Source organism: Nyctereutes procyonoides, unplaced genomic scaffold (assembly GCF_905146905.1).
Source record: "Nyctereutes procyonoides isolate TBG_1078 unplaced genomic scaffold, NYPRO_anot_genome, whole genome shotgun sequence".
Lineage (NCBI taxonomy): Eukaryota > Metazoa > Chordata > Mammalia > Carnivora > Canidae > Nyctereutes > Nyctereutes procyonoides.
Window position 1 is genome coordinate 64,024,584 of NW_026575052.1, and position 22,319 is coordinate 64,046,902.

At 38.0% G+C, this 22,319-nt stretch overlaps 1 protein-coding gene across 6 annotated transcripts; it reads left to right on the top strand.

The window, feature by feature from the left end:
* Positions 1-7: 7 nt before the first annotated feature.
* Positions 8-22,287, top strand: SUV39H2 (SUV39H2 histone lysine methyltransferase). 6 transcript variants are annotated; one of them, XM_055332569.1, is made up of 6 exons: positions 8-523; positions 2,708-2,853; positions 15,443-16,114; positions 18,143-18,289; positions 19,988-20,117; positions 20,894-22,287. In XM_055332569.1, the coding sequence occupies exons 1-6, from the start codon at positions 79-81 to the stop codon at positions 20,998-21,000; spliced, it is 1,647 nt and encodes a 548-aa protein (XP_055188544.1). In that variant the 5' UTR covers positions 8-78; the 3' UTR covers positions 21,001-22,287. The 6 variants fall into 6 exon arrangements, with proteins under 6 accessions (XP_055188544.1, XP_055188545.1, XP_055188548.1 ...); XM_055332570.1 differs by having other exon boundaries at positions 20-109; XM_055332571.1 differs by lacking the exon at positions 8-523 and adding an exon at positions 605-714.
* The last annotated feature ends 32 nt before the right edge of the window (positions 22,288-22,319 follow it).

Here is a 22,319-nt window from a genome sequence, read left to right on the forward strand (position 1 = left end):
GGCGGGGGCGGGGGCGGGGCGTCGGGCCAGCTGAGCTATCCCGTGTGACCGCGCCAGTTTGAATGCAAGCTCCTTAAGATGGCGGCGGCCGGGGCCGAGGCGCGACGAGGTGAGGGCTGGAGAGCGGCTCCCCTCACTGTCCCCCGTTCTCCAGGCAAACTCCCGAGGCCCGGGAAGCGGGGCCGGGACCCGCAGGCCCGCCAGAGCGCGACACGGCGAGACGCCGCCTCCTGCCCCGCTGACACCTCGGGCCCCAGAGGCGCCCCGCGGGCGTCCCCCGTCCCCCGGCCCCTGACCCTTCTCGAGGCCCGGCCCGCCCGCTCCCCGCAGTTTCCTCCTGCGCCCGGCTTCCGCGGGGCACGGCCCTCGCGCCCTGCTCCGAGGTCGGCTGCCTCCCGCTCGGCGGAGATCCCGCGGGCTCCGTGGACTCCGTGGCCCAGCCCCCGCTGCCCGTTGGGCCCGGGGCCGCTCCGCGCCTGGTCGCCGCCGTGTGGAGGTATTCGGGCGGCCGCCGCGGCTCCCGGTAATCCCCGGAAGTGGGGGGAGGGCTGTGGGCGCGCGCGCGGTTTGCTCCTTTGTGGTGGTTTGGGCGGGACGTGCCGTGTCGGGGCCGCCTTTTGGACTGGGAAGCAGGAAGTACCCGGTGGCGTGTGAGTGTGACCTCGGGGCCTGAGGGGAGACCGGGATGGAGGCTGAAGCACGAACGCTAAACAAGTAAGCGGGCCCACTCCCCGGCTCGGACGCACTGCGAGCGACGGTCGCTTCCCCGTCGCAGAATAGAGCCCAGTTCGCGGGTGTTGGAAGACGTAGCCTCTGGCTTCGGTGATTTCCATACCCCCGGGACCCCGCGTGATGTCTCTGTGGACGCCGGAGAATTAGGCGGTTTGTGTGTGTGTGTGTGTGTCCGTCGCGCGCACTCTCGGGAAAACGGGAATTTTCAAGGCGTTCTAGAATTCAAAGGCGTTTGCTGGCACCACTCCCTAGATTATGAACTCAATTATCCCCAAACTTACCTTCCACGAGGGCTTTGTGTGAACCTAGCGTAAGGTGGTGTTTTTGTTTTTTTTTTTTTTTTGCATTGGTAATGAAATGTTTAATCTTGCAAATGAAGTATTTTTCTACATTCCTGTAGATCACTGGAATGGTTACCAAAGGGTTTGCGTATTTTTGTATTTTTGCATTCCTTTTTTTTTCCCCCCTTTTCTTCTCAAAAAAAAAAAAGGCATTTCCGTCGAGGGTTGTCTTGAACGTCAAGTTACATAAACTAGGTCAGAACGGTAGGGACGACAGACATGCACACCTTGGGTCGATACCCAAGAGGAAGCTCCCTTGCACGCGATCGCCATGAGGAGGGTCACTCTACACAAAACTTCCTGAAGTTTTTGTGTTTGTTTTTAAGTGGAAGACACTGAAGTGGTCATCTCTGTTCTAGCGCTTTCCTATCCCCAAACCACCACTTCAGAGTAAGCAGTCTCTCAAGATTTTTTGGGGGGTGGGAGAAAATACCTTTCATTTTCTTGGTCTGGCGTTATGAATCTTTTGTGGGAAGCGGGGGTGATGGAAATCGTGCCTCAAGGTTTCTGACAATGAAGCCCCTGTGAGAGTTGGGGAGAGTGAGGGAAGGATGTGGTAAGAACAGCTGTGTTCTCTCTTCCTTGGAAATCACCGCAAAACAAAAGGTTACCACAATTACCTGGGAGAGCTGCCAAGCAAAGCTGGAGTTTACCGATAGATTTTGTTTGGTTAATTGCACTCTGCATCCACCCTCACCTTCCCCCCCCACACACACACACACTGAACCTGAAATCCGTAAAGATTGAAATCTCCCTAAAGTCATGTCGCTGGGTACCCTAGCAAAGGCTGAGGCAGAGGACCCTTGGTTCTCTGGAGTGCTTATTACCATAGCACTAGCCATAAAACCAAGTTTATTACATATCGCTAAACACCAGTTTGTGTTAACATATTTTACATGCCATATGGTAGCATACTGTTTCCAGAATTTTGAGAATAAAATCTTTGGCAGCACATTTAGTTAGTGGCTCCTGTAAGGTTAATTAGTGTGTCTGGTTTTAAGTGTGGTATGTGGATTATGCAAATTAAGTACTCTGTTTTGTAAATCTTGGCTTTAAAAACAATATAGGAAATGAGTTATGAAAATAAATTCTCCATTATTTATTATAACTCCTGGGCTTATTTATCTTTAACAATACAGTACAGCATAGGCAACATAATAAATGGAGTTAAAATTTCATGCAGGATTCCAGAATGGGAAAAGTAGGGTGTGTAATTGATGTATAAGTTTGTCTTAGAGCTCTACGTTTTATTAAAACAGTAGTTATATTCAATGTAGAATATAATGGAAAAGGTAAAAACATTATCTTTGTTGACCTTTGCATCTATATGTAATTTTAAGAAAGCTTACAAACATGAAACTTTTCATTCAGGTGGCTCAGTAGAAATTAATTGATACTAGTTAAGCGTAGTAGGATAGAGACCCATGAGAAAATCCAAGAAAACCAATTTACCAAAATAGTTCTTTAATGCTTAATTTTTTCTTGAAGACACATAAATGGTTTCTTGTCATATGAATTTTCAGTCCTGTAAATTTGCCAGTTGAAGGGTGGGGATATAGAGGTCTTAAGTTTTTCCTTTTTGTTTTAATTGAGTAGCTACTTCATTAGTAAAGAATTCTATTTTCTTATTGTAGCTTGGTGTGTGCCTTGCCTAGTTTCACTTGATACTCTTCAGGAATTATGTAGAAAAGAAAAACTCACATGTAAATCGATTGGAATCACCAAAAGGAATCTAAACAATTATGAGGTGGAATACTTGTGTGACTACAAGGTAGTAAAGGTAAGGCAAATATCTAGCTCCTTAAAAGAGACCTAATCAGACTTCAACTCAGTATTTCATATTTCTGTAACATAAAAAGAACCTTAAAAGTAAGCAAAGTTCTTCTTAATGTTAAAAATTCTAAGCCATAATACATTTATATGTCCTATCATCTATATTGCCAAGTAACATTGAGAGGATTTTGAAGCATTAAATGTTCTTATATTATTTTAAGGTGCTTATATCATTCTACATCCAACTCTTGATTATCTCCATGTGGATTACCAGAGCAAATGTTTTATCTCATATTGGCTTCTCCTGTCATTCGTTTTGTTCCTGTATCATATTTCCCCACTATCACCTGAAATAAACCTAGAAATTCAAACCCAGTTTTAGTGATATTGGATCTCCTCAGGAAGCATCACCATTTGTATGTCCTGCATCATGTCAAACTCCATTATTAGTGAGGTTCAGTGGTATAATAGAATGGCCTGGAGTTCAGAGTCATTTCTAATCTTCGATTGATACTTTGTAGCTTTCCTCAAAGTCCTGTAACTTCTCTGAGCCTCACTTGATTCCTATTTCTCTTTAAAATGACAGGGTTGTTTTCCTAAGAACCTTCTTCTAAACCTTATGATATATTTTTGAGTAATTCATCTTTCTGTAGCCTGCTGCCTCTCCAAACCTCTCCAAGAATTCTTTTTTGGTCATTTATTTGTCAGTTCTTCCAGACAAATGAATTAGGAATCCTCCTCCTTCATCTTCCATATCGATTCAGTCATTAAATCCAATTCTTCCTTTGAAACATCCATCATCTTTTCATATAACTGCCTTCCTCACTCAATGGGATTTTATGATCAGGCATTTCACCTGCACTCTTCAACAGCCTTCAACCACAAAACAGCCCAGTCATCTGCCATCTCAGTGTATTAACTGTGGCCTCACCAAACTAGCCAATAATATCCTATAATCACACGTATTGACGCCATTAAAGCTTATTTCTAGTCTCGTTCCGTTCAATTCTACATGAGGTTTTTATCTGTTACTTTTCCCTTTCTTGTCAGCAGTTTTTCCGACTTACTACTTTTCTGGACTTCTCACGCTATCCTTCACCTTCATATTCAGCCACAGATCTCTTCATTATTTATATAGGCAGATAGGCAGTGGCAGATAGGATCCTTCAAGTATGAACTTTCAACTTACCTTTACACCAGTTATCTGTATCTTTGCTGTTACTGTTTTTCCTTTTTCTTCCTGTCCATCCCTGGTAGGACTTTGTTTAATCTGTGGTACTTTATTTATGTATGTATGTATGTATGTATGTATTTATTTATTTATTTATTTATTTATGTATGTATTTATTTATTTGCTTTCTTTTTCCACTGACTTGTCTCGGCAGTAAAACCTACTCCCAGCTTCCCCAGTCTTTCTTTGACCTTGCCTCCCCACTCAAGCATTTCCGGTCTTCTACTTCATTCCCATTAAGTTTTCACAACAGCTTTGTCAAGATGTAATTCACATACCATACAGTTCACTAATTTAAAGTGTACAATTCAGAGCTCTTAGCATGCTCTCAGAATTATTCTAAAGTTGACTGTGGTGATGATTGCATGTTTTCATTATGCCAGGAAGAAAGTCCTCACCACCCAGCCATCACTCCCTAAACCTCCCCAATCTCCTTCCCCCACTAGCGCTAGCTAACCACTAATCTACTCTTTGTCTCTGTAGATTGCCTATTTGGATTCATAAATAGAACCATATAATATGTATGTGGTTCTTTGTGATTGGTTTCTTTCACTTAGCATGGTGTTTCCAAGGTTTGTCAGTGTTGCATCATTCCTTTTTATTGACAACTATTCCATTACAGGGATATAGCACATTTACTTAATTTATTTGTCACTTGGACATTTGGGTTTTTCTGTTTGGAGGATATTATAAATGTTATGAACATTCATCAGAGGTTTTTGTGTGGACATGTTTGGATGTATACCTAGGAGTTGAATTGCTGGGTCATACAATTTCGCTTTGTTTAACCATTGGAGGAACTGCCAGATTTTTCCAAAGGGACATTCCCACTAGCAGTGTTACTAGTGTTTCTGTTTTTTTACCTCCTTACCAACACATGTTGCTACCTGACTCTGATTACCACTGTCCTAGTGGCTATGGAGTAGTACCTCCTTAAGGTTTTGATTTGCATTTCTCTGATGGCTAATGATGCTGAGCATCTTTTCATGTGCTTTTTGTATATCTTTGGAGAACTGTTCATTCTGAGGCTTTGCCCATTTTTTAAATTGTTTTTTAATTATTGAATTGTAATAGTTCTTTATATATGCTAGATAGTGTCTCATGAGATACATTTGTATTATTTTACATTTGTAAAAATTTTCTCCTGGGGGTTGTCTCTTCATTTCTCGTTAACTTTTTAACCCACTTTATTCTGATCCATGCCCCTATCAGTGACCTACTTCTATCCCCTTCTTTTTTTTTTTTTTTTAAGATTTTATTTATTTATTCTTTAGAGAGAGAGAGAGAGAGGCAGAGGCAGAGGGAGGAGCAGCAGGCTCCATGCAGGGAGCCCAATGTGGGACTCGATCCCAGGATTCCAGGATCACGCCCGGGGCTGAAGGCAGGTGCTAAACTGCTGAGCCACCCAGGCTGCCCTTCCATTCCCTTCTTAGCAATATCTGACACTGTTGGCCTCTCTCTCTTCTTTGAAATATTCTTGTCTATGAAGAGTGCCTATGTTCATACTCCGTCTCTACTCTTTATTAGTTGACTTTTAGCAAATTTACTTAGCCTCTCAGTCTTCCCATTTATTCAAATATAGAATGAGGATAGTCATAGTACCCTTCTCATAGGGTTATGATTAACATTAAATGCAGTGATAAAGATAAATGCTTACAACAGAAACTGATCTGTGATATTGTAGAAGTGTTTTCTGACATTGTTATTCATCTCTATATCCCTTCCTTTTTCCACTTTTCCTACTACTCTTTCTGAATCGCCTTTGTTGTCTCTTATCTGTCCTTCCTCTGAAATGTAGGTAACCTTCACAACTCTATCCTTGACCCTCTACTCATTTAAAGTGGCTCTGTAGATGACCTCTTTCCCAGTGGTTTCTACTTCTGTTTGACTCATGACTGCAAAGTCTTTGTGAGGCATTGATCTCTTTATGGATTCATTTTGAACTGAACACTACAGGTTCCCAAATTCACCATATTCAAAACTGTACCTGCTTTCCTCCCTCAAATCTGCTTCCTGGTCTGGTGTTCCCTATCTAAGCTAACCATAATACCTAACCTTATAAGTTCATACTTTTTTTTTTTTTTTTAATTTTATTTACTCATGAGAGACACAGAGAGAGAGAAGAGAGAGAGGCAGAGACACAGGTAGAGGGAGAAGCAGGTTCCTCACAGGGAGCATGATGTAGGACTCGATCCCTAGACGGGGATCACACCCTGAGCCAAAGGTAGACGCTCAACCACTGAGCCACCCAGGCATCCCAAGTTCATACATTTTTAATTCTTCCTTCCTACCTATCCTCTAATAGGTTGTCAGATTATATTATCTCTGTCTCTGTTTGTGTTTTCCTGTTCATTTTGCTGTACTCTCACAGAGTTAGTTACCTCGGGATCTGTGCTTACATTGAAGGAGCTACCATTATTCTTAAGCAGGATTCTGAGTATTGTAGTTAGATTTTAGATAGCTTTTGCTCCTTGGTTTCCCCTTGGTCCTTCTCATCAATCCTTTTGGTTTCTTGTTTTGGAATGAGTACCCCTACTTACACACTTAGATCCTCAATATACCACTTGTATCCCTCCTTTCTTCTCATTTCCAGCGCAGGTTATTTAATCTATAGCCCAGTATTATTCCAACGTATCTCTATCTTTTCTCTCTCTGCCCTCTCATGTTCAGGGCAGGATAAAGATCAGATAAAGATCTGTGTTCTTTTCTCATGTGTACCCCTCCACTTAGCTCATAAGAGACTGTTTCAATACCATATTCTTCAAAGCCATGATAGAAGTTTCTAAAACACACTTCTGGTTGCATTAGGGCCTTGCTGTAGCCCTCTCAATGGCTTGTCTACCAATCTAAGCTGAGATCCTTTGTGCTGAGGTTCTTTATTATCTGGGAACCAACTACCTTCCCAGCTTTATCACTGGTCACATATCCTATTTTTTATGCACACGGAAATACTTGTAAATTCTTTCATTTAGCTAAGATTTAATGAGCACCTGCTATGAGCTGGGCAGTCTTCTAAGCATTGAGAACATAGTTTAAATACAGATAAAGCTTATATTCTAATTCCTTAAACATATTATGCACCTCTGTGCCCTTTTGCTGTTCTCATCCAGTTCCCTCTTTGGAATACTGTTGTTTCCCTTCTCTCCTTGACAGAATTCTCTTTGGTCTGGAAAGCTAGCTGAAAGGCTACCACTATTTTTGAGCCTTCTTCCCTCCCCCATGTCCCTAAAATTAATTTATAGTCAGGACTTAAAAAGCACTGTTTTTGTTATTATTCTAGAACTTTGACATCTTTTATAGCTTGGTTTCATACCTCCTCTGCTAAATTGTCAACCATTTAGGGCCAGGACTATGTATTACTGTAGTCTCTATCTAGTACATAATGGGTATTTAGTTAGTGGTTAATTAATTTAATTGGCTTTTGCATCAGTGATTTTTTTCTAATCCTCACACAGTCACCAGTAGACTAGACCTTTTTAGCTTCATACTTAGATTACAGCAGCAATCTGTTGACTAATAGCTCCCGTGTCATGTTTCTCTAGTCTCACTCAGTGAACATATGAGTTTCTTCTGTGTGTCAGGTACTGTGTTAGGCTCTGGGAAAAATAAAGATTAAGGGATCCCTGGGTGGCGCAGCGGTTTGGCGCCTGCCTTTGGCCCAGGGCGCGATCCTGGAGACCCAGGATCAAGTCCCACATCGGGCTCCCGGTGCATGGAGCCTGCTTCTCCCTCTGCCTGTGTCTCTGCGCCTCTCTCTCTCTCTCTGTGACTATCATAAATAAATAAAAATTAAAAAAAAAATAAAAAAAAATAAAGATTAATCAGCCTGCTGGAAAGATTGACAGATAAACCATTCATTGTAGTATAGTATAATAAGTGCACTGGCAGACTTGATTATATATCTGTGGGAGGTGCACTGGGCCAAGTCACAGAAAGCTGCTCAGAAGAGGGGAGGTCCCACTGAGGCCTGAAAAAGACAGGTACACTGTAACTCATGGTTTTAAGAGAATGGAGTGCTAGAATATGGGAGTGGGAAAGAATGAGAGAGGAATGAAGAAACTTCCACATCATTCTACAGCAAAAGTGGATCATTTAAAAGGTTTCAGAAAATGATACAATCAGATATTTAGTTCAGAATTTTCTTTCTGCAGTGAGGAAGGTGGATTGACGGGGAGGGGAGTGATACACAATTTAAACATTCTGAAAGACTGTTGCAGTAATATGGGCAAGAAATGATAGTGCTTAAACTAAAGTAGCAAAGAAGGTGAAAAGAAATAGGTGATTTTTTTTTTAATTATCATGGTTATTAAATGTACAAGTGTATGGTTTAGTGATTGGGATTGGGGAGGGATCCAGCAGTGAGGGATCCACATCTTTGAAAACATGGGTTTCTGACTTGCAGCAGTAAAGATAATACTGCTCCCCAAGATCCAGCAGTATAGGAGGATTAGGATAGGAGGACCGGGTTGGGTTTGCAGAAGGTTGAGAACATTTAACTGTAAGATGACCAGGAGATAGTTGAGAATGTGGCTCTAAGTCAAGAGTGAGAACTGGAAACAGAAAATATAGCAATTAAAGTTCTGGGAGTGAATACGGTCACCCCTTAATGAACTCAGCAGCTTTTTATTGCCATCTCCCATCTCTAGGATTATATCCTAAACACTGGGGATCTCAGCATTGAATGACACAGAGGTCATTCTATCCACTGATACAGAGAGTGGATCCTTCAGTGAGGGTAGAAAACCTTACAGTTTAAGGACTAATGTAACAGAATGATGTAACTTCTGGAGAAACTAGGCAGCCGTTTGTGAGAAATGGTGTTTAAACTCAGTCCTAAAGGATGGGAAGAGAAGTAGGGAAGGGTCCTTCCTGAGGCAGAAGAGAGCCTGACTTCTTCAAGGAATAGAAAATGTGAGTGGAACATAGCAAGAGGGATTGAAAGGAGGCTAGAAGGATGTAGAGGACCAGAAAGTACAGTTCCCTACAGTACAGGAAAAGAATTTGGACTTTATCTTAAGGGCAGTAGGGAAACACCTAGTAGTTTTGAACAGAGGAGTGACATAATGAGGTGAATGTCTTGAAGATGGTATTCTGGCTATTGTGCCATGAATGGTTCAAAAGTGGTAAAGGGTATTGCAGTAATTCAAGCAAAAGAAATGTAAGAAGAGAACAAGGACTGATGAGTGGTATGGGAAATGGGGTAGGGAGTTCTCACGCGAAGAACTATCAAAGAAACAAACTGGCCAAAGGTGGGATGAAACCCTGGAGAAATGAGTCATGAAGCCGGAGGGAGAAATAATGTCAGCAAAATAAAGAAGAGGCCAATAGATCAGAGAAGAATCAGAAAGGACCCATTGGATTGAACAATGGAAGGGTCACTGATGCTCTTAGAGCAGTGTCTGTGCATGGGTAGAAGAAGCCAAAGTAGAATAAATTGAAGAACAAATTAGAAGTGAGAAGGTAGAGTCAAGTAGTGTGGACAATGCTTTGAAGAATTTTATGTTTGAAGAAAGGGAGAAATGGCTATGTAGGTTTAAAAGGCGTTTATAATTTTATACTTTATTAACAAATCTGAATAGGTAGTATATGCCTGTTATTTTAAAAATTGAAGGTTAGAAAATTTGAATGTTCTTCTACTGAAAAGAAATCTTACCCCACCCCCGCCGTGACCTTAGTCTCCCATCTCTCAACTTTTAGTAATTTATCATATCTTTTTGAAATTCCTTACATAATCCAGCATTTATATCTCGAAGAAGGTTTGGTCTGATTTTGCGTTTAAAAAATGAAGGAGGTTTAAATGCCAGTGAGAACAAATAGGGAGAACCTGAGAGATAGGAGAGGTGGGACAATTGATGGAGGAAGTACATCTCTTGTATCTGCTCCACTTTTTCTCTAGTTATATGTTCACGGAAGGGTGAAAATTAAGGGAGCTTCTGTTTTCTCTCTGTATTAGCAACAGAGGTCTAGTGCTACTGAAAACAATGGGGGAGGTAGCGGGATAGTGCCCTTGAACAAAGTGGGAGAGTTCTGAAACAGCCAGCGTGGGAAGTAGAACAAATGCTCACTGGAAGAACAACAAGGCTTTTACTGTCCTGAGTTCACGTTCGGGTCCACTTGAACAAACTGTAATAGTGTCAGTGCTGTAGGATTCTTCTGCATCATGTTCTTGTCATGTTGAACTTTCATACAGGAAAACTTGTGACAAAACTGAAAAGAACCAGAACCCCCCATGCACATGGTAAGGCTTCTCCCTTAGTAAGCAAATATTAAGAAATAAATCTTACCACAGTTTGGCTTCATAAAGTTTCCAGGTAGTTCTGTGTCTCTAGAACTGCCACTGCAGTGCATGGCACGTCTGATAGAATCATCCACATCAAACAGTAGATTACTATTCTTAAAAGACTGATTGTACTTAGAATGATTTGTTAAGACTGGGGTAACATGGAAATCACTTGACTAAAATCTGTATTTTAGAGATGAAGAAAACAGAACTCCAAGAAAGGGCTTTTCCAGGGTCATGTTGCTCAGTTGTGTCTATCTTGAACCACTAGCCCACGTCTGAGAATTGCTACTTGGTCAGTTACTGGCCTGAAAATCCAGTGACCTTCCACAGACACTAGTGTTTTCATAATTAAATGCAGGCTGTTTTACCACCAGTACTAAAAATATGTTTTTAAAACTTGGAGGAAAAATTAACTATATATATTTCTTTAAGTTTTTGTGCTTGCTACCACTTAGTGGCTGTAGACAGCAGATGACAGAACAAATATTGAAAAAAACATGAGTTACTATCCAGATTAGATTTAACAGCTTGTGTTTCTTTTAAAGATCCATTAAGTTACTATTATTTGTGATTTTTTTTTTATTTTATACTGCATGCATGTTGATAGTCCTATTTTTTGTTTTGGCATTCAGAAACATGTAGTCAAAGATAAAGTAGGCCATTGTGCTTGGTTTGGGGGCTATGAAGAGTAAGATTTCATCCCCCTCGGTCTCTGGTTAAGTTTGGAAGTGGGAACACAAGGGGTTGGCAGTGATCAGCTCTCTTTGGATAAGAGAGGCAAGAAAGACTTCACAGGGTAGGTGACATTTGAGCTGACTTATAAAGAAGTAGCTTTTTTTTCACAAATAAAAGGTGAGACCAAAAAAAGTTCATTATGGAAATGGAAGAGGTCATTGTAATTAGAACTTTGTGAACAAAGCAGAAAGGAGTGAAAAGGCCTGGCATGTTCAAGTACTAGCAGCCACAGTTCAGTATTGCTAGAGGGTGGTGTATGAATGGGGCCATAATGGAAGACTGTGCCAGAGAGGCATCATGGACCCAATCAAGAATGATCTTTTTATTATTTTTAAAAGCTTTTGTGTATTTATTCATGAGAGACACAGAAAGAGAGGCAAGACACAGGCAGAGGGAGGAGAAGCAGGCTCCATGCAAGGAGTCCGATGTGGGATGAGTCCATCCTGGGAATACGGGATTAGGCCCTGAGCCAAAGGCAGACGCTCAACCACTGAGCCACCCAGGCATCCCAAGAATGATCTTCCTATTATAAAAAATAGGAAATTTGAACTTCATTCTTTAGGTTATGGGGGAGCCATTAAAATTTTTAAGCAAGAAAGTAATAGAATGATTGGTATTGTGGATTTCTTAGTTTTATAAGAAAACTTTAGTAAAGTGGGGTATTGTCAGACTAGAGGCAGGGAAACCAGTTAGGAGGTTAATGTAATAATCCCAGGAAGAACTGAAGGCCTGAAGTAACTAGAGCTATGGTAATAGAGACGGACAGGAACAAGTATCTGAAGAAACCTGATGGGTTGAGAAGAATCTAGATTGAGCTCCTAGTTTGTGACTCTGTGACTGGGTAGGTGGTAAGATTACCATGGGAAACAAAAATCCATTTAGGAAGTTCCATGGAGATAGGTGGATTTAAGAACCTATTGGACATCCAGTAAGCTATTGGATATATGGGGTGGGGAATTGAAGTTATATAGGGATGAAGTTTTGGAAGTTATTAGCATATGTTAACACCACTAGAGTGATAAGATTGCCCAGAGAGCAAGAATTAACTTCTGGAATCCAAAGTCTTCATTATCCAAAATACGACATATGTGACTTTTGTTAGGGGAAGGTCCATAGTTTTCTTTAGATTCTCAAAAGGGATAAACAGAGCCCCGGGTATCTGCATTAAGTGATGGGCAGCGATATAGTAAGTAGTCTCACCAAAGAAGGCAGAAAAGGAACAATAGTGAAGAGAAAAAGGTGGTATCAAAGCCTAAGTGAAGTAGCAGGAGGACTGAAGAAGAGTCGTTGGCTTGGCAATTAGAGGACTGGTAAATTGTTCCTAATGAACAAGGTGGAATTAAATGTATGTGTATGTAATGAAGCTTCCCGCAGAAACACCATGGTTTCTAAGAATTGTAAAAACCATTGGCCTACAAAAAAGTTCAAATGCCTCTGTTGAGTGTTCAAAGCTGAAATTTGCTCTTGCCTTGCCATTACAGTTGAATTTCTTGCTTCAATATTCTGAACTTTAAAGCTAGCCAGATAGCCAGATCCATCTCTTCACTATTTTCTGGATACTTCATACAAATCTTAGCTCCAAGCTTTTGCTGGTGTTTTTCATCCTGCCTGCCCTGTTCCCTACCCAACAAACCCTATCGGCTTCTCACAGTTTAGTTTGTTCTGCTTTCTCTGTACTCCTTTCTGACTATATTAATTTCCCTCTTTATATTCTAGGTATTTATCGTCTTGTTTTGCCATTTAAAATTGTACCGCCTTGCATTGCTGCTTACTGTACATATTATTGCCTCTTTTCCCAGTGAGATTTTTTTTTTTAACTCCTAAAGGTTAGCCCTACCTTATATCTCTTCACACCCCCTAGTGGCTGAACTTTCATGTACTTATTTTAAATACTAAAGATTTGAATGAATTTTAACCTAAGCCATGCATAGTGGGGGAAAATGTCTTTAAGAAAAAAATCTTATGATGCATTCTAAATTATACAGGAGTGATTGATGGATTATTTTTACAATCATACTCCATTTCTATGGGTAATCAAGAGTTGATTGCATATCAGAAGATACATCTATGAGGCTTAGGAACTTTTGGGCTTTTATTTGAGATTTTTAGCATATTGAATTAACTACGTCTGTTAAGCCAAACTAATTTTTCTGTGTAAAATTATCAACTTTTCAAAATGGGAATAGTTTTGGACTTAAAAGTAAAATACATTTACTAAAATAAGTCTATCAAGTAGAGATATTACTAGTATTTCTATACTATTTTGCCAAAGGCACTCATGTTTTATAAACATCTTTACTAGCCATAAATTAAGTAGATACCAATGGGATTAACATACAAAATATAGTCACTAATAATGCAGCTGGCTCATAACTAAACAATACATATTACTTTGGAAGCTGACTTCAGAGGCATGGTGTTACTAGTTCTGCTGAATGATAATTTAGCTTAATCATTTGATTTGAAGCCAGTGTTATTGTTTCTTTCATTATTTGCTGACAACTTTTGGCATAATCCAGGGTTATGATAGGAAAAACTGTTGTAGAAAAAAAGAGGACTAGAGTTGAATTGCTTTATTCCCAAGTCAGAAAAATTAAAAACTTCCTTAGTTAAGTAGAATAGATATGTTAGATACTGCCACATGGATCACATTATTGTTGAGCCAGATATCTACTAATGTAAATCCTAAATTGTAGTAACCTGACAGGAAGAAGAAATCTGTGTTACTTTAGTCAGCCAGTTTAACACTTAAATATATGACTAAGCTTTTCCTTTTTTTCCACTGAAATCACAATATGTATTTCCACAAAAGTACAATTTTTGTGCATATCTTCACACCTTAATTTAACCATATTTTTGAATAGGTAATGCATATTTTGACTGTTTTTGATAAAGAATAGTTCTTTTAATTCACAAGCAGTATTGCTTTGAGTAGACTATACTGAAACATTGAGATTCATCGGTGGAGAGAAAATAAAACTTACTGGCTAAGTGACTTCAGCAAAGCTGCCTCAGGGTACCTCCCCCTAATTTGCGCCTCAGCAACATTTCCTAAGTCTTCCACGTTATTTGGCATTAATAAATTATGAATAGTAAAACAAGTGTGATGCTCATCCTTACTTTATAATAAAAACTTTGTTAAAAATTTTAGGTAAAAGCAAATGTATCCCAGTTAAGGTTTTAATCTATATCTGATTTAAAATAACTAAAAACTGTAGAATACAGTTTAATCACTTTTATATTTTAGAATGTGGATATATGTTATTCCAGAGGACAAAGAAAAAATTGAAGGGCTTTAGAATTTTTTTTTTATTACACACTTGACTACGTTTTTAAAGAGAAACTTACTTAACATGGAATTCCCTGATTTTAAGGGAGGAGAACCTCATTGACTCACTGGGGTAGGAAGGCAAATTTCTAGTTACCATGGTGGCCACAACAGCAGTCAAAGGGATAAATCAAAATGTTTGCTCTTTGGTAGCTGCTACCTAATCCATTCATGCGTGAGTCTAAAGTAAGAATTCTCTGAAATAGTTATGTCCAATAGAAACAATATAAGCTACATATATGTAATTTTAAATTTTCTAGTAATCACATTAAACAAGTGAAATGAAACCAGTGAGATTGCTTTCAGTAATATTTTTAATCAGGGGCACCTGGGTGACTCAGTTGGTAGAGTGTGTGACTCTTAATCTTGGGATTGTGAGTTTGAGCCCCACATTGCTCATAGAGATGATTTTAAATTAAAAAAGATATTTCATCCAATAAAAGCAAAATATGTCAGTAATCAGTATTTTTCAAATGTTAAATATATTATTTTTTTGTTTATTGTTTGAACTCAATGTATATTGTACTTAAAGCACATCTCAATTTGGACTAGCCAGATTTCAGGTGCTCAGTAGCTACATGGCAGCTAGGAATGTTTGTATTGAACATTGTGTTTCTAGAACATCTAAGGGCTGTGTGCCCCATGATATTGAGAAGTAGAACTTGCCTTATATCCAATGTAAAATATTAAAATTCCCTACTTAGAGGATGCCTACATCTGTGCTGGTCAAGTACTAACGTAGGTCATAAATTGTTAGTTTTGAGACTACCTGTTTCCATGATCAAGATAAATACCATTGAATTTCAGTACTCTTATCTCCGAGGTGCAATTCTTTACCTGTGTTCAAACATACTAAACTAAATTCTGTATATATTTTATGTAGTATAAAGAAAACCTCTGACTCAGTGTATTCTGAACTTTATTAAGGAGAATGATAATGGCTACCTTACCCTTCAAGATATTATTTTAAGTAATTAGGACTGTCATAATCTGATTGCAATTTTCTTTTATATTTTAAGGATATGGAATATTATCTTGTAAAATGGAAAGGATGGCCAGATTCTACAAATACTTGGGAACCTTTGCAAAATCTCAAGTGCCCATTACTACTTCAGCAGTTCTCTAATGACAAGCATAATTATTTATCTCAGGTAAAGAAAGGCAAAGCAATATCTCTAAAAGACCATAACAAAGCTCTGAAACCTGCCATTGCTGAATACATTGTAAAGAAGGCTAAACAGAGGATAGCTCTGCAGAGATGGCAAGATGAACTCAACAGAAGAAAGAATCATAAAGGAATGATTTTTGTTGAAAATACTGTTGACTTAGAGGGCCCACCTTCAGACTTCTACTATATTAATGAATACAAACCAGCTCCTGGAATCAGCTTAGTCAATGAAGCTACCTTTGGTTGTTCATGTACAGATTGCTTCTTTGAGAAATGTTGTCCTGCTGAAGCTGGAGTTCTTTTGGCTTATAATAAAAACCAGCAAATTAAAATCCCACCTGGTACCCCCATTTATGAATGCAACTCGAGGTGTCAATGTGGACCTGATTGTCCCAATAGGATTGTACAAAAAGGCACCCAGTATTCACTTTGCATCTTTCGAACTAGTAATGGCTGTGGCTGGGGTGTAAAAACCCTTGTGAAGATTAAAAGAATGAGTTTTGTCATGGAATATGTTGGAGAGGTATGTTAAACTTAAATAATGGGTGTGGGAGGTTTATGCTTTTTTTTTTTTACCTTAGTAACAAATATTGGTACAATTTTATATTACTATTTGCAAGTGTGTAAAAATTTCGGGTTTGAGAGAAGGGTTCACTGGCATAATTAGAAATACAGACTTGTATATGAACAAAAATAGATATGATGACAAACAGTCCTCTTTCAAAAGCACCCATTCCAAAAAAAAAAAAAAAAACAAAAAACCCACACACAGTCATTGAAATTGTAAAATATGGCAACTATTTTACACAAAATTCCTAAGAAAAAAAATCAGATCTACACACATGCTAACTTTAAAAACGTTTAGATTATAATCCATCCATTTGACTAAATATGGTTAAGTGTAGTTGGCCAAATCCAGTATTGTATCAACATGAGATACTGTAGACAAATGTTTTCCGAACAAATGTAAAATATACCTAAGAGCATTTATTGCATCCACAAGAAAATCCAAATTCTTTGTAACTCAGAGACTATTCTCTACATTACCAAAGACTGAGCTAATTTATTTTTATACATATAATTTGAATATATGAAAAAGTAGTATTTAGCATGTACCACATACTATTCTAAGTACCTTTTGTTTTAACTCTTTAATCGTCTCTATAACTCTGGGGTAGTAGTATTATCTCCATTACTATAGATGAGGAAACAGGCACACAGAATTCAACTTGCACAAGGTCACATTGAAGTGAAGAGGAGCCAGGATTCAAAACCAAGGCTCCAAAATGAGTGCACTTTTCCCCTATGCTACACTTCCTCAAACTGAGTGAAGGATTACACTGACTGGAAAATAAAAGTGTGACTATGTATCTCAGGTTGTCACATCTGACATTTTAAAGTTATGTAGAATTAGGTCACATATAATTATTTGTATTCATCTAGAATTCTGAGATTGGAAGTATTTCAAGCCTTCAGTATTTAGACAAGGGCAGATTATTGTAAATCTCTATTAGGGATACTAGATCTTCTATAATCAGATTTGTAAATCTGGTTGACACCGACAATCACTTTAGATGTTTTTGGTTTAACTCAGGCATCTGGAAAAGCTATGTTCTTTTTTTTTTTTTATTTTTTATTTTTTTATTTTATGATAGTCACACAGAGAGAGAGAGGCAGAGACATAGGCAGAGGGAGAAGCAGGCCCCATGCACCGGGAGCCCGACGTGGGATTCGATCCGGGGTCTCCAGGATCGCGCCCTGGGCCAAAGGCAGGCGCCAAACCGCTGCGCCACCCAGGGATCCCAAAAAGCTATGTTCTTAGAACAGAACTGTACACGAGAGTTTTGAGCTACAGAATTACATGAAAAGAGCCTACTTTACAAAACTAAACTTCCCATACAGTTGGCTGCAAATTCTGTATTTGTGACAAATTTCCATTTATAACTGCACAGATTAATTACAAGAAAAATAAGGTTTTTAAGACTATCTTTACTTGTAAATTTATCCCTTTATATTCCATTATATCCTACAGAAAGCTATACTTGGGTAGCTTTTTGAACATCTGAATAAATAAGAATGAAAGTAATACTGTCTTAATTTGTTAATTGTGGGTTGTCCCAATGCCTGTCTAAACAGCCTTGATTCTTTTGCAGTCATTTCTGCCCTTAGTTTCCCACATCTTTCCATTCAGCTCTTGTAGTTTGTGTAAATATTTGTTTTATTTTTTTAACATTTTTTTATTTATTCATTTGAGAGCAAGAGAGAGAGCGCACAAGCAGGAGGAGAGGCAGAGGGAGAAGCAGACTCCCAACTGAGCTGGGAGCCCAACATGGGGCTCTGTCCCAGGATCTAGAGATCATGACTTGAGCCAAACGCGGATGCCCAACCATCTGAACCACCCAGGCACCCCTGAATATTTGTTTTAAAGACACCTCAATTTCTTACTTTCTAAACCTTTGTTGTTAAGGCATTTATAAATTATTAATAGATTTATGGGTGAGTGTTCAATTCAACAATAGCTATATAATATACTATAGTTTCTTCTTTTTAGGTAATCACAAGTGAAGAAGCTGAAAGACGGGGACAGTTATATGACAACAAGGGAATCACATATCTCTTTGATCTGGATTATGAATCTGATGAATTCACAGTGGATGCAGCCCGATATGGAAATGTCTCTCATTTTGTTAATCACAGTGTAAGTAATACTTAAAGAATAGACAGGACTAATCAACTTAGTACTGTTTTTAACGATTTGTCCATAGTTGAGGAGTATTTAAGTTACTTACCCTTTTAATATTTCCAAAGCATTTTTTTAATTATTTATTTATTTATTTATGATAGTCACAGAGAGAGAGAGAGAGGCAGAGACACAGGCAGAGGGAGAAGCAGGCTCCATGCACCGGGAGCCCGATGTGGGATTCGATCCTGGATCTCCAGGATCGCGCCCTGGGCCAAAGGCATGCGCTAAACCGCTGCGCCACCCAGGGATCCCCTCCAAAGCATTTTTTTAAAGATTTTGTTTATTCATGAGAGATGGGGGGCGGGGGCAGTGACACAGACAGAGGGAAAAGCAGGCTCCATGCAGGGAGCCCGATGTGGGATTCGATCCTGGAACTCTGGGATCATGCCTTGAGCGGAAGGCAAGATGCTCAACCGCTGAGCACCCAGGCATCCCTCCAAAGCATTTTAATACAAAGAACTCTTCAGTTAGGTTGTGGTATTATTGCTGTATTTGGAAAATTCATTGAGGTGATACCAAATACCAGGCATTTTGCAAGAGATTTTATGTATTTCATCTAATCTTTTCAAAACTTTGTAAGGTTTTATCTTCATATAGAGAAAGAAGTGAGTGGAGGAATTAAGAGGTGGAAAGGTGAAGAATCACATACAACTGTAGAAGTTTCTTACAGAAATTAACAGCTGAATTTTAGGATTGCAACTAAAGATAGCTGTATTTTCTTAAAATGTAAACATGTTAAGCTGTTTATAAAATTTAAGAATTTGTAGAATAAGTTTTTAGGGCCATTTTTCTAAATTACAAGTTAGTATTTTTAATTCATGTTTGAAAAGATCTTAGACTACAGCTAGAACCTTAACTGTAGAATTTTAAATTCTATAAACTATTTCTAAAAATAAGAGGGTGCCTACTAAGTGCCAGCAGATAAATGTAAGTTATGTAGCTGCCATATAAGGAAGGTAGACCATGCTAAACTTTTGATGGATTTTTATACCAAGAAACTAGTTTGTTTAGTAGTGAAATGTCAGACCTTCTGATTCCTTCATTGTTAGTTTTATTTACTTATTTTGCTTTAATTTTTTTTCTTAATGGTAAATTTGAGATACTCTGGAAATAGTCTATTCAAGGACAAGTAAACACTTCTTTTGATTTCTTAGTATGATTCACTTGATTCACTAGATGTTTCTTCCTGCATTGTCCAGAACTTAATGTAGAATTCTTAAAATATTAGTTCCAAACAGAAGTTAAAGCAATGAAACCCCATACAGTATGGAATCTGAGTTGTATAGTGCTGACTTATTCTATTTCTTTATGCCTTACTGAACTACATACAGGTTAAATGATAATGTTATCATGACAGAAAAGTTAAAAGGTTGAGACTAAATGAAACAGGATTGGTAAAAATGTTAGTAATTGTAGCTGCAGGGTGAATATATGTGGATTTATCATTTTTGCTAGTGTTGTGTTTAAGATTTTCTGTAAGTAAAAACAGTATTTTTTAATTTGCATGCCTCAAAGACCTCTAAACAATAAACAATGTAATTCTTAATAGAACTTTAAAAAATACAAGTCTGGGAAATTAAGTATTTTATATGGCATGTAGAAGAGAAGGTTCATGTCTTTTTTACTTAAATGGGTTCTAATGTTCCTTTTTAGTGTGACCCAAATCTTCAGGTGTTCAATGTTTTCATTGACAACCTTGATACCCGTCTTCCCCGAATAGCATTATTTTCCACAAGAACTATAAATGCTGGAGAAGAGCTCACTTTTGATTATCAAATGAAAGGTATGGTTTTCAAGTAGTTTGATTGGTGTTCAGTTGTTTCGGTACAAAGAATCTAATCAAAGAAAAAACCTGAACCAAAAGATCTGAACCAAGCAGATATTAAAAAGGAGAAAAAAATGAGGCTAAATTTGTCATTTTACTCAAGGTCATAAGCTAATCTGACAGAGGTAAAACTAGAATCCAGGTCTGCATGACCTTGAGCTGAGTAATGTTCTTTTCTCTATACCACATTGCCACCTGCTTTTTTCATAATTCCCATTATGAAAGCTTATTATATATCTTTTCTCAGTATTACTTGTATTTTAAAATTGTAAGGCATACATTCCTGAATATTTACCAAGAGATGTATATTCAAAAGGCTGAAAATCTGATTTAAATCATACATTAACTTAGTCCAATCCTACTCGGATTTGGCTTTTTTTTTTTTTTAATGGTACTTTTATTTGCTTCATTGTGACTTTTTTTCTGTTTTTTCTAAGTGTTAAGTACAGCTTGTTACTATTTAGCCTACCTTTATGGCCTTTAATAGAGTGTGAAATTGAGTGATTATGTATTGGATTTTTCCTAGTAAGTTCCATCATTTCCAAGCTAGTCTTATTAATATGGGCTAATAGCATATGTGTTTATCTCTTACTAGCTCACACCATTCTTTCAAAAGATAATTCATAATGATTTGTCTCTGAATATTCACATTTACTTAAAACTGATAGAAAATTTGAACTTCCTTCTGAATTGTCTTAACTCTTTCTTCTGTATTTCTTTTTCTATGTGATCAGGTTCTGGAGATATATCTTCAGATTCTGTTGACCACAGCCCAGCCAAAAAGAGGGTCAGAACTGTGTGCAAGTGTGGAGCTGTGACTTGCAGAGGTTACCTCAACTGAATTTTCAGGAAATAGAGCTGACAATTGTAGTTTTTTTTGTTTTTTTCTAATGTTAACATTTCAAAAAAGTATTTGGGACTCTTTTCAGATTGTCAAGATTATATGCTATGTTAATTACAGTTCATGTTTCAAATTATTGGCCAAATGTATTACTGATGCTTCTGAAGAGAAGAACACAGGGTCACATAGACCAATTTGAGATATACATATTTAGTGATGAGATACTAAACATGAAGGGAAAACTATTTATAGATGAGCATATGCATACATAAAAAGACTGTGAGTAGAGAAAAATGCCTCCTTCAGTGTTTAAGCAAACTAGTAGCGTAAGTCACTAAGATCAAATATTCAACCTGCCATACACCTTGAATTTAGAGAGTTAATTCAATTTGGGCAAATATATACAAGTGCTATTTCTGTTATGTTGTCATTCCCATTATTACTCACTGTACTTGTATTTGAGACAAACAGGTGATACTGAATTATTCTATTTTCCTACTTTCATCAAAATACTGGATTTTAATGATAAATTTAAGGTCTAAATTAAATATAAAAGTTTAAATACAGTTTGATTTCATATTTTGAAAAAATCCAGACTGTTATGAGGCATGTATATCTGAACCAGTAATTCTTAAAGATTTTTAATCTCTTAAAGGGATAATTTCCAAAAAAAAGCTCTAAAATTCTAGAATGGCTGCCCATTATGCTGCTTTGAAGGATGGGGGCAGTGGGACCAGGAGAGTTTTGGGGAGTGCCAGGCAGAGGAAATGGAGCACTTTAAGGGCCCCTCTTAGTAACGTAAATTAAGAGATCCACGTTGAGTACTTCTGGTCTAAACATAAATAATAAAACAAGATAGCCCTGACTGCAGTTGTACCTAACAATAATGTTTCATATGATACATCTTCTGAATTTCAGGCAGTTTTAACATTTCCACCAAACTTAATTATTTTTATATTCTCTGCAGTCTCTTAAAATCTATATTTTGAACTGATACTTATTTTTTATACATGAATTTTTAAAATATGATAAAGCTAAAACTTGGGTTGGCCAAAGTGTGTACCTGAGTTATGAGAACTTTTTTTACTTGAACCATGAAGACTGAAATGGAATATATTCCTTGTTTGGTTTTTGTTTTGTTTTCCTGCATAGTAAAACATCAATCAGGAAAAAATGTGTTTTCATTTCTGTGATTGTGGGATTTGTAATCATGGTGTCCAGCATGAAGGTAAACGCAGCAAGTAAATCTGGCTTTCAGTATTTCTAATTAAACTATACCTAAGCTCATTGCCCTGTTGCTTTAATGACCCTAAAATAAG